Below are 15,608 nucleotides of genomic sequence, written 5' to 3'. Positions count from 1 at the left end.
TAAACATTTTGCAGCCGCGGCGATAAGTTGACTTGACCGTCAGTGAGCGAGTGACTGGCGTGAATCAACGAGAGCTGGACCATCAAGCAGCCTTGGCCGCTTACGTTGACTTGAAAGTCATTGTTGTAGACAGCTGGAAACAGCGCAATATTTATACCTAGATTTCCTGATTGCGATGACATCAGCCATGGTCAGTCTACCGCTGGAGAGTACCGTATCGACTGCTGTGATTGGAACACAGGATTCCAATAGGGTAACGACGCTGGAACAAATATTCAAGAAACCCAAAGCGACTTTATCACCGCGTGTTTCGGCTCGACACGGTTGACCGAACTAGGTTTGTATTCTTGGTTCTTTCGGTAAAGTCACGTAGAATGAGAATAAAATAATAAATTGATAAAATAAAATAACAATAATATTCTCACGACGTTTCGGCCACAACACAAGCGGCCTTCATCAGGTGAAGGGACGAGACTGTCTGGAGGAGTGAAAAAGCCACGCTCAGATCGCGACCTTTAAGCTGTGTGAGAAGAAACAAAGCGCCTTGACAAAGGAATTAGCATAGAATTTAGCATTGAAATGGCTGAGTGATTATTCTACGTGACTTTACCGAAAGAACCAAAGAAGATGAATCATTGCAGTCACGAAAGCTTTAAATCGACTGTGGTCATTCAGATGAGACCAGAAACAACGTATAACAACGACCTAATGCCCTATCCACAAATACGAAGGAGACATCATCACAGCGATACACTCCGCTGCTCCTGACGCGGTTATCTGGCTTGACCACCTGAATATGAAATTGTGGTTGTTGCTCCGCATCTACACCAGCAGCTATACGAAATAAGAAGTGTAGTGGTGACACCAGGGCACAGTCCACAGCACTGTCGCCTCACTGCAGTCCACGCGTGCGAGGCGGTGCCCCCGCCCCGCACTCGGCGCTCGGCTGCGTCGCCTGGGGCCGCACCCAGGACGCGCGGTGGAGCACGGAGCGCGCGGATCGGGGCTGTTCCGCGGAGGTGTCGCGCATGGAGGTAACTTCACGAAGCAGCGGCGCTCTCTCCTCACCCCGCTCTCCCTGGGCAGTGCGCTCGACTGCCCGGCAGAGTCTCCTCTCGGGACGCCACTCACTTCACCCCCTCGGCCGCGCCACTGCTCACGCGCTGCGGCGCCACCGCAGGGCTAGGTCCGGGACCCCCCCCCTCCGGTCGGATTGTTGAGGCCCCGGGCGCGGAGCCTCCTGGCCGCGAAGGGGCTGGGCAAGTCCCAGGCTTATAATCGGGTGAGGCCGCACAGGCCGCGACAGTAAAAGTCGGGGGAGAGTGGCGCGAAGAGTGGCGAGGGGACTCGAGAGAGAGGGGACTCGAGAGAGAGGGGAGGGGAGAGAGGGGACCCGAGAGAGGGGACTCAGGGGAGGGGAGAGAGGGGACTCAGGGGAGGGGAGAGAGGGGACTCCTCGAGAGAGAGGGGACTCGAGAGAGAGGGGAGAGAGGGGGACTCGAGAGGGGAGGGGGAGAGAGGGGACTCGAGAGAGGGGACTCGAGAGAGGGGAGGGGAGAGAGGGGGACTCGAGAGAGGGGACTCGAGAGACGGGACTCCTCGAGAGAGGGGACTCCTCGAGAGAGGGGGACTCGAGAGAGAGGGACTCGAGAGAGAGGGACTCGAGAGAGGGGAGAGAGAGGACTCGAGAGAGAGAGGACTCGAGAGACGGGACTCCTCGAGAGAGGGGACCCGAGAGAGGGCACTCGAGGGAGGGGAGAGAGGGGACCCGAGAGAGGGGACTCGAGGGAGGGGAGAGACGGGACTCCTCGAGAGAGGGGACTCCTCGAGAGAGAGAGAGGATTTGCGGCACCGAGAAGCCGAGGGCTAGCGATGGGTGCGGGCAGGGCAAGATCGTGAAGGTGTGAGTCAAGATTACAGGTGAGAACGGGTGAGACTTAGGGTAAGTGTATAAGGGTGGTCGTGAATTAGTGTAATGATCATGGTTTACGGTAGTGATTGTGAGTGACTATGACGGTGAGTGTAATAATAATGGTTGGTGTGAATGTGATGAATGTGTGGGTGATTAGTAACTGAGAGTGTGAAATGGGTTGTGCTTAGACATGACGCCTATAGATGCGGAACTGACCGGAGGCGGATTTCCATTGCAGGGGGGATTCTCGTACAACGAACACTTTGGCGACCTAAACAGACGAATCGTGCTTGGCTCACCGCGCCACCCGTTCAAATGCCTCCATTCCTTCCTGTATATGTAGCCTGCGCCGTCAGGCTGGCCCAGCGCTGTCCTGTCGTGTTACGGCAGGCCCAATTGTAACTACGAGTCGGTGAAATAACTGCACGGGAGTGAGACTCTGGACGTGTCACTGGCGTTCTCAAGGGAGTTCATTGGGCCGGACACATCGCCGCATCGTTACGAACACCACGCGGCTGATTTAACAATTCGCCGTTTAAATTTTGATTTAAAGCTTTCGTGACTGCAGTAATTCATATTCTTAGTTTTTTCGGTAAAGTCACGTTGAAGAGAAACACCGTGACTTTACCGAAAAAACCAAGAATATGAATTCGCCGTTTCGCCCCGTGACTATTGTTGACCCGACAGGTGGCTCGGAGGTAGAGCGAGCGGCTCTCAGTAGGAAGGTTGCGAGTTTAAATCCTGGTTTGCGGTTTATCAGCCCATCATCCTTACGATGTCGATACAGGTTCCACTTTGCAAGGGAGTCAACCGTTGGCCTATGGATAGAATGCAGAATTTCCACCACTGGCTCAGGTCTGTAAACAGGACATGGGCATCACCTCAAAACTCATTTGAGTAGGAAATCACGTTGACTTGAATGCTTGGAAAAATAAAACTTTGTGGCCCCGGCCATGCATATTTCCCACCTACACAGCACACACAATTGTGTGTGATGTGTAGGTGCTCGGCCTGTTCTGTGAGACAGCGAGAGCTGTCGCCTGTGTGGTGGTGTGTCGTTATGCCGCGCGTTTCGTGAGCAAGCGCAGCGCGTTACAACTTCGCATTCTTTGTGTGAAGTGGCGGCGCTGTTGGGATGTTCTATTGTTTAAAGGGCCCGTGGCGGCTCGACGCGTGAGGCAGCGAGGAGTTGAGCTTGTTTGCTCGCGGCTCACAGTGGCGAATGTTTACCGCTCACACGGGCGTGGAGGTGCCGCTCCGCTGCCGTGTTTGAGTGGGCGTGAGCTGGGGGAGGGGGGCTGCTGCACAGCTGCGCTCACAGAATTTGTAAGCACACAGACCCCGCGCTCACACTCGGAATCTGTGCTCACGCAACACCCAACCCTTGGGTGCACACGGTAGCTGGGTGGTTAGGAGGGGTCAAACTCTGGCCTACGTGTGACCCCACGTGTGACCCCACGTGGACGGTCGCTGGGCACGTGACTTTACCGAATAAAACCAAAGAGTATTACCCGATATTCTCAGATGGCGGTGAGCGCCGTGACAAGACAAGGTGGTTTTGTGGTGTCTTCTCGCCGTCGCGACCCTGGCCGCTGTCGTTTGGCATGCACGGGCCTGCGTGTGCGCCTCGCTAATGCACATTAAAGTGTTTACACGCTGCCGCCGCCGCATGCTGATGACATACTTAGCGGATGACATAACGCCGGCGGGAGCGTGCGCGGAATGGCAATGCCCACGCCGCGTTCCTAAGACGCCCCCCTTGCGCCAGAGCTCGCAGGAGCTCATCCAACAGCGCACGAATTGCGCTCAGTTAAAGTGCAAATAATGTACGTGGCAGAGCTGACGGTAGTGCACAAGGCAGCGGGGAGGCCACGGCACAGCACTCGTATGGTTGGCCCCGCTGAGTGAGGCCGTGTTCGGCCACAGCTGAGGGCACTTGGACGTGGGGGCGCCTAGCCTCCCTCCCCTAGTCTGTTGAAGGATGATTACTGGTAAAGGATGGTACCCCGTTAAGGATTGTGAGGTGTTGTTTCTTTGCGACCCCGCCTGGCGCGCACTGGCCACAATCAATAGACAAAGCAAATGTCTTACCGGCGAATGGTCCATGTGTGTTGACGAGTGCAATGCGTTGAGGCGGTGTGCGGCACGCGTAGCCGGCACGAACGTGCCTGCGTCAGTCCTGTGCACGAGTAAATGTGTAGTGGTCGTCAGGGAGTGGCGTGGTTGTGGATGAGCGGTGTGCGGTAGGCGATGAGTCGTGTTTGGTTAAGTCAAAGTGATCGATCTCTTGCCCAAATGAACCTCAAGGCGGTGCTCATTTGGGCACCAAATCAACTAGCATTATTTGCGCACGTGACAACCTGATTTTATATGGCTCTGTCATGTAGTGGAGGCTACAATAAAAAGTTGGCAATTTACCTACACGATCTAACCCAAAATAAACCGATTATGCTCATCTCCTTTACATTAATTGATTCTGATTTTGATATGCCTATAGCGTGGACAACATAATCGCATGCGATTGCATAGCTTAATACAATTACACCTCCCTAACAGCGTTGGTGTACGGTGCTTTTTTAGGAATATTTTGCTCTTTTTTTCATGGATTTTCTGTTTGCAGTCACACAAAGTCACTTTAAGATGTTTTTCTTGTTCGTGTTTTTGTTTGTTGTGGTTGCACCCGATTCAAGAGCCGAATGGCTCACAGGGCTATACCAAAATAAATAAACTGAAACTGACTTCTCCACGAAGTGGTATTTATTTTATTGACCCTGGAGGGATAATGGGCTGACTCAACCCCAACCATGATCTGAACTCACAGCTTTCCGATTGACAGCCGTTGACTCTACTGCTGAGCCACCTTACCGGTTGATTAGTTGTGGTGGTGGATGAGTGGTCTGTATAGCTCTGTGAAGTCCTATTCAAGCATTGAGAGACTATCTTGTTGAATGTGAGTGGAGTAGCTGTATTTAGGGCCTTGTCATTTAATAGCGCAGCGATGCGTGTGAGTTGATGTTAAAAAGTATTGTGGGTAAACTGTATTGGATCACTTGGCGCTGTGTAGTCTGCTGTCTGTTGTAAATAGTTGTCTGTGTAGCCTGCTGTCTGTGTGTATAACTTGCCTTCTATGTAGTCTGCCGTCTGTTGTAAACAGTTGTCTGTGTAGCCTGATGTCTGGTGTCTGTCTGGCCTGCTGTTAGTCTGGTTGGTCTGCTGTCTGGTCAGCCTGCTGTTTGTCTGGTTGGTCTGCTGTCTGCATGGCCTGCTGTTAGTCTGGTTGATCTGCTGTCTGGTTAGCCTGCTGTTTGTCTGGTTGGTCTGCTGTCTGGTTAGCCTGCTGTTTGTCTGGTTGGTTTGCTGTCTGGTTAGCCTGCTGTTTGTCTGGTTGGTCTGCTGTCTGGTTAGCCTGCTGTTTGTCTGGTTGGTCTGCTGTCTGGTTAGCCTGCTGTTTGTCTGGTTGGTCTGTTGTCTGGTTAGCCTGTTGTTTGTCTGGTTGGTCTGCTGTCTGGTTAGCCTGCTGTTTGTCTGGTTGGTCTGCTGTCTGGTTAGCCTGCTGTTTGTCTGGTTGGTCTGCTGTCTGGTTGGTCTGCTGTCTGGTTAGCCTGCTGTTTGTTTGGTTGGTCTGCTGTCTGGTTAGCCTGCTGTTTGTCTGGTTGGTCTGCTGTCTGGTTAGCCTGATGTTTGTCTCGTTGGTCTGCTGTCTGGGTAGCCTGCTGTGTGGTTGTATCGTCTGCTTTCTGTTTGGTTCGTTTTCTTTGGCTTTAAAGTCTGCTGTTTGTCTGGGTGAACGCTTGTCTTTCTCGTTATTCTGCTGTGCGGCTGTACATTCTGCTGTTTGATTAGCCTGCTGTTTAGTTTGTATGCTGTATGGCTGCATAGCCTGTTTGTATAGCCTGCTGTCTGTTGTCTGCTGTCTGGTTATTATGTTTTGTGACTGGCACGTTTGGATAGGATCCGTGACTGTAGGGCACAAAGTAAGTTGGCGCACGCTGGTACAGTGTGAGTGTGTACATAGAATGTTAACGCGGGCCGCGCTGCTGCTTGACATGCGTGTCACATGGTGGGATATGCCGAATGGTGATGACTCATTTAGGCCGTCTGGGTCCCGTCTCAATCCCGCCCATTGTCTGCGTGCATACACGCACACGCACGCTTGCACGGCAACACGGAATCTCACACTGCTACTGGCGACGGCAGCGCCTTCATACCCAACTTTGCCTGCGTCCTCCGTGCAGTGAGTGATTTTCTCTGTGATGTTTCCCGGTGACGAGCTGTGTTCCTCAGAGGCTGCTGAACACAAGTAGTTTTCTCCGCGTGTGTGTGTGTGGACTGGCCATATCAGTGGACATTACAGCTGTGATCACGTTGGTGCATTCTATATCGTTTATCTCCATTGCTCAGACCAACTGTTTCGCTAACATCATTACCTATTGGGTTGGGATGAAGTTGAAACCAAAGTACAAAGGGCTGCTTTTGCATGCTGAGACATTGCTCTGTCTGCTTGGCACTTGCAGGTTTGCATGTCAGCATCTTGCAATGGAGACGATGGTGGCTGGTGGTGATTGACTGTTTGCTAATGAGCCCCGCAGTGGGTGGCCATGTGTTAATTTTACTACCTTGCATGGAGGCTCATCTCGTGTATTGTACTGAGGACACGATGTGCTCAATGGCAACACGATACCCACTGTTTGTCAAAGGATGCGCAGCTTTGAGATGTGCAACATTTGCTTCTAGCAATCAAACATACATACTCACAGGAGGAAACTTTAACATTTATCCTCAGTCCACTCTATAGCTCTAGAAGAGATCGTTGCAGAAACTGAATAATTCTCCAAAGTGGCGCTGTATGTAAACCTGTGGCACGGCGTTGGACTACAACAATGTGTGTAGAACCTGTGATGTCAAGCAGCAGCTGGAAAGGACAACACTAGGCACTGCATGTGGCAGTTTGTTCACGTCGTGTGTGCTTGCTGTCCCGCGCCTGTGGCAGGTCTGGCGGGCGGTCCTCTCCCCTGCCTCCGCGAGCCGTTCAGTGCGCGACTGCCGCGGCCGTGCGATGTTGGGAAGGAGCCGTTACGGCTCAGGAGGCGCCTAGGGGAGTTTCTGCGAGGCCACGTTCGCTCGCTTCCCACCGGCGCTTTTGAAACGGTGTCGTGGTGCGTGAGGGCGGCGGGGCCGTGGCGTAGTGAAGCTGCCATGGCGTCCAGCGTGCAACTGGAGGTACCGGATTTTGGCAGTGCCGTCTTGTGCAGCCTCAACGAGCAGCGCATGCAGGGCCTCTACTGTGACGTGACGGTGCGTGCCCGCGGACAGGATTTCCGCGCGCACCGCGCCGTGCTGGCCGCCAGCAGCGCCTACTTCCGCGACATATTCGCTAGCACAGGTACTGGGCGCACACACGACCTGGGTTTGATTCCCGACTGGGGCACCTTTCTGTGCTGAGTTTGTATGTTCACCCCCTGTTCTGCATGGGCTTCCTTTGGGTTCTCCGGTTTTCTCCCATCGCGAAAACAAACCCACATACAATGTAAATGGTATTGGCCAAACATCACCAATCCTTATCTGCAAATTACACACAGCAGCAAAATCGCTTTTTCCTGCGATAAATTGGCATGACTATCCTGAAAAAAATTATTGACGATTAATGAGGCTTTCATAGGTAAACAAGGAAAAATAATCAGTCAAAAGTTATTTCCTGCTTTGAGCATTGAGGCATTGCTCATCTCTTACAGGCCTTCAGAGCCAGTGGTGGAAATTCCACTAACCTATGGTGGGGGCGAGTATCAAGAGGACAACTGTTGACTTCCTCACAAAGTGGTACTCGGTGGTAATCATTTTATTGACCCCTGATGGATGATGGGCTAAGTCGACTCCCAACCTGTATTTGAATTTGGAACCTTCTGATCATGAGCCACTTGCTTTATCGCTGAGCCACTATAGAGGACAAAGACAAGCTAAATTTACAGCTGTCACAGGCAACATCGCTCCACCGTGAGCCTGAGCAGCACGTAGAGGTTTCATGTCTAGTGTACACAAATGTGAATTAGGCGTCTTCACGTTTGTAGTGTGCTTGCACTCAGTGATTGTGTTTAACCAGGTGAGAATGCAAGAAGCCAGGATAGTGTCATGTGTCACACAATGACAAAAGCAATGACGTAGAAACATTTACAACAATGAAGCAAATATACAGAAGATGTCAAAAACAGTGACTAAATATACAGCAGGATTACATTTAATCATTGTCCTGGAATGAAAGTGGACTCACGACAAATTACTTTTAAAAGCCACTCACAGTCAAACTATGATAAAGGTAACATCAAAATTATTCTGGGTTGATAATTGTGCGAGTACGTCAAGAGACGATTGTATACATCAAATACAACCGCAAGTGAAGTTTTGCCGCACAGAATCGACAGCTTGAATGGAGTTGAGCGGCCGTGTTCCCCCAGCAAACGCAGAGGACGGCTCGGAGGGGCCCCTACAGGTGGAACTGCCTCCTGCGATCCAGCCATGCTCGTTCCAGCAGGTGCTCACCTTCTGCTACACGGGGCGGCTCAGCCTCCCGGCGTGCGAACAGTTCCTGGTGATGTACACGGCCGGCTTCCTGCAGATCCGTGGCATCGTCGAGCGGGGCGCTGAGCTCGCGGTATGGCAGTCGCGCAGCAGTGTGTGTGCGTACACGTAGAGTGAACGTGACAATATGTTATTGTGTACAGCATGCACACGTCTGTGTTCTTCGTTGTTTGTAGAACATGCACGTCTTTCGAATATGTTCTGTCGTGTACGACAAACATACGTCGACGTGGGTCATGTGTCCACGCCATTGATTCTGACTGCAGATGGCTGCCAAAGTGAGCTCCCCACGCTGCGACTCACAGACGGCTCCACAGCCGGAGGACGGCCTCTCGGAGTCGGAGAGTTCTGCGGCGGAGACCACCTCGCAGGGCGCCCCACACCTCTACCGCCTCACCCACCAGCCCTCCCCGCCGGGGCAGGGCCCAGGGCAGGGGCAGGGCCAGGGCCCTGGGCAGGGCCACGGGCGACATGTGCAGGGCCCGGGGAGGGATGGGACCACTCCGCCGGGGGCGGCCTATCAGCAACACCCGAATCGGCACTCCCCACCTGGGCAGACGCATGCGTCGCGCGCGCACGTATGTGTGCATGCTAGCGGCTACACCACCACTCGCCCAATATACACACACAACCACCTTTTGCCACTAAGTGGCGGTAATGTCACCACAGCGCTTGTGCTAGGCTATGTGCATTTTGAGGCCATGTGAAGTGTCGAACGCCTGCTAGCAGGTCACGTGACAGACCCAGGTGCCATGGGTTGACTAAGATGACTGGCCAATCGATGCACCACCTGTGCCTCCCACTGTGCTAACTTGCTGTGTTTTATCCACCCGGTGATCTGCTCATGTTGTGAGCGTCGCTCCTCTTCCCTCTCTTGTTGCTGGAGGGCAACTGCCTCCAACTGCCCAGTAACGTCCTTCACGAGCCTCCTCCACAGGGCGATCTTAACACCCCTGGTACCAGTCATCGGCAAATACACTCATCTCCACATCTCGTGCCACATCATTCCATCTCTTCTCTAGCCCGTGCCATGCCCGTATAGTCCCCTCTATCTGGCCGAACAGAAGCTGTTTAAAAAACACATAACACACACACACACAAGCAACCACTGCAACACTACTTACACTCATGTAACATACAGTACACAACTAGTGTTTATTCAGGACCAAATTCCTCAATCTTAAGATACCCCATAACGCCAAAGTGCACTTCACCGAGGACACAAAGCTCACATGGTTCTCACTCATCCTCTGAGAATGCCTCAACTTCCTAGAATTCCATTGCTTCAGGTACTCTGCAAATACCCATAACCTCACACAGAGACATCGACTCAGTGAAAGCACACTGGGCACTTTTCTCTGTGAATATCCCAACACCTGGATTCCATCACTTCACAAACGTTCGTGGTTTGTCCCAATTTGATGTTGAGCTGGAGATTATTTATAACTTAACTTGCATTTGACTCCTATGCCATCTGTTTACACATTAGTGCAATAGTCACTCCCTTTATCTGTTTAATGTTTCTTTAACTTAATTTTGTAATGTGCTGTGATCAGTCGAATTATAATCTGAGACAACTCGCACTCCAGAAGGTCGATTTAACATTGATGTATGTTCATGCAATGTTTCCGATGTCTCATGTGATGTTGTTGATTTCTATTTGCCTCGTTACTGTACTTTATTTGTGTTTTATCAATTTTGGTGTCCAATTTTTGCAAATAAGACTCCTAGTCTCTTGAGTTCTCATCTGGTTAAGGGACCCACACGACACACACAATATACCACAGCATTACTTTACTAAAACATAGCAACACAACCACCATGGGAACAAAATTACAGAGTACATTACATGACTGCACACATTGTGGACCCGCAGCAACACTATTCACACAACTCACACCCATGATGAAAACACACAGCAACACTGTAAAGACATATAATGCTCACACAAAGGATGTGGCCGTGGATATTTAAGTATGAGGGAAAAACATCGGATGGCTGATATTCCTCATCTCTAAACATCTTTGTGCCATCTTTAATTTAGAAAATGGCATTAACTCTTTAGGTATCGACAAGAATATACAACTCAGGCCCTTGTTTGGCATAAGCGTCTTAAGTCGGGAGCATGGCTGTGGGAGTGTGGAGTCTGTGCGACTGTGGCAAAGTTGCTCTGCATCCTCTCGCCCCACCATTACACTGGACCCTTTTCCCCGTGTCCCCAGGCAGGGCAGTCGAGCCCTGCGCACGCGTTGGCCGGACAGCAGGGCTCGGGCAACCGGCTACATGGGTTGCTACCGCGCGTGAAATTGGAGGGCGGAGGAGACGCGCAGCAGGCGGTGATTCAGTGCGTGCCAACGCACAAGCGGCTGTACGAGGGCCCTGGGGTGCAAGGCAACGTGGCCAGCAAGGCCCAGCGCAACAGCCATGGCGGGGCCACAGGTATGGAGCAGCATATGCGCCTACCACCCTCCAGCTGCCTCCCAACAACCTCTGCCTGCACCTTGCAGAGCTCCCCACATGGCCTCCCCACTCTCTCTCTGCTGTTGCTGCTGCTGAAGCGTCTGGTTATGCAGGGCGCGGCGACCAGGACAGCCCTGGTGCCGGCAGCTGCCTGCAGGGTCGGGACAGCCCAGCAGGGGCAGGGGGCAGTGCCTTTGGGCTAGAGGAGGGGGAGGGGGAGGAGGAAGGAGACGGGGAGGTGGGGGACGAGGAGGAGGGAGAAGAGGAGCCTTACGAAGAGGGTGGCGACGAATACTACGGCCACGTGTACAGCATGATGTCAGCTGCCTATCACTCGGGTAGGTCTGGCTCCCTAGCTGGGAGAGAATTGGGAGTTGGGGGGCAGACGGTTGGGGTAGCTTCGGGCAGTGGATTGTAGGTATTGCCAAACATTAAAACATTTGGATGAAAAAATAAGTGTTCGTGTGATGTCAGAATAGATATGCACACTGTCAATTGTGTCGTGATGGGCTGCCCTGTGTACTGAATTTGTGTGTGCGTGTAGTTTGTGAGCGTGTAGAGTCTCTTCCCACGGCCCGTGGCTCGCGCTGCGAGCTGTCTGCCCTGCCTCCCGACCTACTCACACAGATTGGTCAGCGTTGCCACCCTCATCTCTACTCCGAGGGAGACCCTGGGGAGAAGCTTGAGCTGGTATCAGGTCAGTGGACGACACCGATGTTCGCTTGTGACTTGCATCCTGTTAAGATTAATTGTGCTGACAAGACTCGGTGCAGTCTCCATGCTGTACTTGCTGTGCACTCGTGGACTCCGGACTCGACACGACTCCTCGTGCCGCACGTGTGCAGGAACGGGCGTCTACATCACGCGGGGGCAGCTCATGAACTGTCACTTGTGTGCCGGCGTGCGGCACAAGGTGCTGCTGCGCCGTCTGCTTGCAGCATTCTTTGACCGGTACCGATGCACAAACACGTGCCCATGTGGCTGCACGGGCTCCGAGCGGCCAGTGCCGTGAGCGAGCACCTATTCAAAAGACCGCCATGGCACATGTAGGTTTGGTGTAGCCACCTTGTCTCATCAGTGCTGACATCATTTACACTTCACCAGGCACTCATTTAATAAAAGGTTCAGATGCCGAATGCCACAAATGTAGTCCGTAACTGGAAATTAAACCCAAGTAGCTGGGTTCGTATTGCATTGCAGTAGCCACTAGGCGACTGCTGCCCATAGACATCAATTCACAGAGGTGTGCATAAACACAAACCTATTCACACACAGACACGAGTTCTGCATTTAGCCTAATAGACTCCTGTTTTTGGTGTAGTTTGGGGTGTACTTGTGTGGGTCTGTGTGTGTGCTGCGTGTTGTTGTATGTGTGGTATGTGGTCGTGCTCTGTGGGTGCAGAACCACTCTGGCAAACAGCTGTGGCACTGGGATTCGCTCTTCCACGAACGATCCAACGCGCAAGCCGCTGGACAGCCGTGTCCTCAATGCTGTTAAACGTAGGTCACCACCTACCGTCATGTGACCTCCCGCTTGTCACCCAGACAGCCTCCACCTCGTCACCCAGACAGCCTTCACCTCATTCTTGTGCACCTCCATATTCCAGCATTCACCTCTTCTCACCCCTTCCACAGTCCGCGTTCGATTATTCAGCAGTTGCTCTCAGCCATCACCCCGTGAATGCATGTTTTTGGAAAGTGAGAAAAACATGGAACCCCAATCTAGGAGTTTTAGAAAGTTATTCCAGGAAGTGCTCCTCATCCACGGGGGGGGCAGAGTGGCACGAACCTAAGTTTGATTCATGACACAGGTGCCTGTGTGGAGTTCTCCCTCTGTCATCAGATTCCTCCGGGTTATCCAGTTTCCTCCCTTCACTGAAAACAATGTCATTGGTATTGACCAAACATTGCAAATTAGCAGGACCCTCATGAAAAAGCATTAAGACGCAAATAATTAGTATCATCAATAATCGACCACCTGTAATACCTGGCCCCAAGCAGGAACGTTGGAGGGGAAGCTGAGAGTTTCAAGCCACGTGACATTTTACGGAAAACTTATACAAGGTTTACACAGCATTCATGGTGCAGTAATACCACAAATTACGTATCAACCTCTTACATCATTGCACAAATATGTCCTAAGTTAATTAATACCACTATCTGATTTGCGTCACCTCAGCATACGTCTTTTCTCATATCAGTTGCCTCAGCCTTCGTCTCCACCAAATCCATGTCTGATGTTCCTGCGGTGCTGTGAGTTATCATCTGCTCCGAGTCAAGTGCTGTTGTAGTTTTCTCACGAAGAGCCCGCCCGTGTCGCTGCCTCCTCAGTTTACTGCCAGAAGTTCGCCCCCAACTTCCGCGAGAGCGAGATGAACGTGATCGCGGCCGACATGTGCACCAACGCGCGCCGGGTGCGCAAGCGCTGGCTGCACTCAGCGCTGCCTGACAGAGACATCATGTACCACGGCCTCCTGCCCGACCTGCAGGGCTGCTACGAGGGCCCGGATGGGGAGGCCGAGCCGCCGGACCAGGGTGGCTCAGGGGGGGCCCTGCACTCGGAGCACGCAGCAGTGGTTGGGGGGGGCGGCCTCCCTGACCACGCGTCGTCATACGACGGCTCCGACCCGGCCGTGCACTCGTACGAGAGCTCGGGGGACGAGGCCAGGGGGAACTTGACGAGCGGCTATGAGGGACAGCACTGAGAGGGGCGGCGGTGCTGGGGAGGAGGGGGGCATCCTCTTCCCCCCCCACCCCCCTGTGCAGCAATGCCGCGAGAGGCCTGCGCAGGGTAGGCAACGCTTTTTACGTAGATTTTTTTGTGATTTTAGGTGGGGGCCGTGTAAACAGCACGTGGACGGTGCGAGCGAGAGATCGTGTGAGCAAAATAAGAACTCGTCCGGCATCGAGACTGTTAGTGTGTACGTTGTAGTGTGCGTGTGCTTTAGGATCGGTTGACATCGTGAGAGAGTCTCGACGGCGGTACAGGTCTGTTCAGAGTTTTTGAAGAAGCACATGGACACGTGTGAGCCACGCGGCAAGAATGTCACCGGCCGCGCAGCCTCTGAAACTAGGACCTTTTAATGAGTGGAAGAAAGTGGAGATTGGTCGGCCTTCCAGGACAAGGAGTTGTCTTGCTTCTTTCTGTTTCCATATCACCACATCGGGGCTTATGTGCAAAAACAGAATCCCAAGTCTTTTGTCAGGAGCGTGGCTTTTATATGATGCAAGTGGTAAATTGCACTGCTAAGAGGTTTAGATTTAAGAAAAACCTTTGACGACCAAATTGGCATCGCAGGGGAAGCAATGTGACGGTGCCCAACAACCCAAACGTGCTTGGCGACTCCATGAGGCGCCTGCCGGTGGCTGTGTTGTGCTGCCTTGAGTGGTTCTAAAGTAGACGCCGCTCGCTCTGGGAGTTGCTGCTTTGACTCCAGACAGCAGAAGTGACTGCGCTGCGTTACAAGTTACGCCGTCAAAAAACCCAGCGGTGGCAAACTTTTGTGTATTTTGATTTAGTAGCATCTGTAAGACAAAGGCAGAATTTTATACACTAATTTATTTTCACAACTACTAATTTGCATTATTAAAACATTTTGTAAATAAATTAAGACATACAACAGTAAATAAAGTTTGATTGAAGGCAAAAACTGCCTCTGTTTTGTTTTACCTGCAACTTCAAACAACGAACACGACACCATCCACAAGTACCCTGCCCATGAGAAGGGCAGAGCAATGACGCAGCATGCAGGGGGTTGGGCTGGAAGGGGAGGACCGCCATTGCGTTTCTTACAAGAATCCGTTTTGAAAATCACAAACGACAACTACCACAGGACAGCGCACGGGACATAACTGCACAGCCAATCGCAATCCACTAGGAGAGCCCAGAGAAACCCCACCTACCTACACAAGCAAGTTTACAACAGCACAGACACCAACACCAGCTCTGCCTTCCAGCTACAGCCGCTTGGGGGGGGGATCATCTTCCTCCTGCACGCTGTGCGACGTCTCTGCAATCGCCTGTGTCCATTAAGGCTGGCTAAGGGCACTAATGCAGCGTGCAATTGTAAGATTCTCTCTGCCCTGAAACCAAACCTGATCGACATAAGATTTTGGTTACGTTTGAAAAAATCCCAGGAAGGAGTCAATGCTATTTATGGCGTTAAAAGTAACACCGAACGGTTGTTATTTAACAAGTGCTACACAAGCCTCTTCTGCAATAAAACTGCCTCAAACCCACTGATGCGGGTTCAAATGGGGCCCCAAGCCCTATAAGCTCAAAGCCTCCACTGTCCATGGCCACCCAGAGATTATGGGAATACAGGGGTACCTGGAGACACTGGGTCAAACAGCACCACCAGTGGGCATGGGACAGCAGTTGACACCTCGATATGAAATCTAGCAGTACATCCATAGCTACTTGGGTTCATCCAGACTTGAACCTACGTTTAAAAGAGGTCGACAGCACTATACTGAATTTTATAAGAGCACAGATGCATAGCTTACGGCTTGGGGTTTGCATGGATGCGAGACTGCTACTCTAACGATTAGCAGTTTGCTATGTACGGTGCGAAAGAAGTTCAACATACTGCTGCGAGAGGAAATACAGGTCGCTAGGGTGGCACAGGGCTCCACAACGCGAGAATTGAGGATCTCCATGAAC

At 52.1% G+C, this 15,608-nt stretch overlaps 2 protein-coding genes across 4 annotated transcripts in view; one reads left to right on the top strand and one right to left on the bottom strand.

The window, feature by feature from the left end:
- The first annotated feature begins 897 nt into the window (after window positions 1–897).
- On the top strand, window positions 898–14,595 carry LOC116944802 (nucleus accumbens-associated protein 1-like). Of its 3 annotated transcripts, none has more exons than XM_032958532.2 (10): window positions 898–1,034; window positions 6,903–7,295; window positions 8,362–8,558; window positions 8,752–9,063; window positions 10,708–10,924; window positions 11,044–11,283; window positions 11,490–11,642; window positions 11,791–11,896; window positions 12,348–12,445; window positions 13,277–14,595. In XM_032958532.2, exons 2-10 carry the CDS (start codon window positions 7,109–7,111, stop codon window positions 13,648–13,650), a joined length of 1,884 nt encoding a protein of 627 aa, XP_032814423.1. In that variant the 5' UTR covers window positions 898–1,034; window positions 6,903–7,108; the 3' UTR covers window positions 13,651–14,595. The 3 variants fall into 3 exon arrangements, with proteins under 3 accessions (XP_032814423.1, XP_032814424.1, XP_032814422.1); XM_032958533.2 differs by lacking the exon at window positions 898–1,034 and adding an exon at window positions 1,066–1,186; XM_032958531.2 differs by lacking the exon at window positions 898–1,034 and adding an exon at window positions 5,176–6,146.
- Window positions 9,622–15,608, bottom strand: part of XPR1 (xenotropic and polytropic retrovirus receptor 1) — a 31,134-nt gene continuing 25,147 nt past the window's right edge. The window contains exon 16 of the mRNA XM_032958535.2: window positions 9,622–14,470. Coding sequence (XP_032814426.2) covers window positions 14,461–14,470 — 10 coding nt within the window. The 3' untranslated portion in view covers window positions 9,622–14,460. The remainder of the gene's footprint in view (window positions 14,471–15,608) is intronic.

The sequence above is a fragment of the Petromyzon marinus genome, chromosome 22 (assembly GCF_048934315.1).
Source record: "Petromyzon marinus isolate PM22_M1 ecotype Great Lakes invasive population chromosome 22, UKy_Petmar_22M1.pri1.0, whole genome shotgun sequence".
NCBI lineage: Eukaryota > Metazoa > Chordata > Hyperoartia > Petromyzontiformes > Petromyzontidae > Petromyzon > Petromyzon marinus.
The sequence above is the reverse complement of the archived record's forward strand: the minus strand, read 5'-3'. Positions and strand labels throughout refer to the sequence as shown.

Excerpts from the sequence above, each read along its gene's own strand:
- LOC116944802 (XM_032958531.2), top strand. The coding sequence starts at position 5,987 with ATGGTGATGACTCATTTAGGCCGTCTGGGTCCCGTCTCAATCCCGCCC. Across the intron at positions 8,559-8,751 it reads AGCGGGGCGCTGAGCTCGCG|ATGGCTGCCAAAGTGAGCTC; the intron begins GTATGGCAGTCG and ends TTCTGACTGCAG. Across the intron at positions 11,284-11,489 it reads GTCAGCTGCCTATCACTCGG|TTTGTGAGCGTGTAGAGTCT; the intron begins GTAGGTCTGGCT and ends GTGTGCGTGTAG.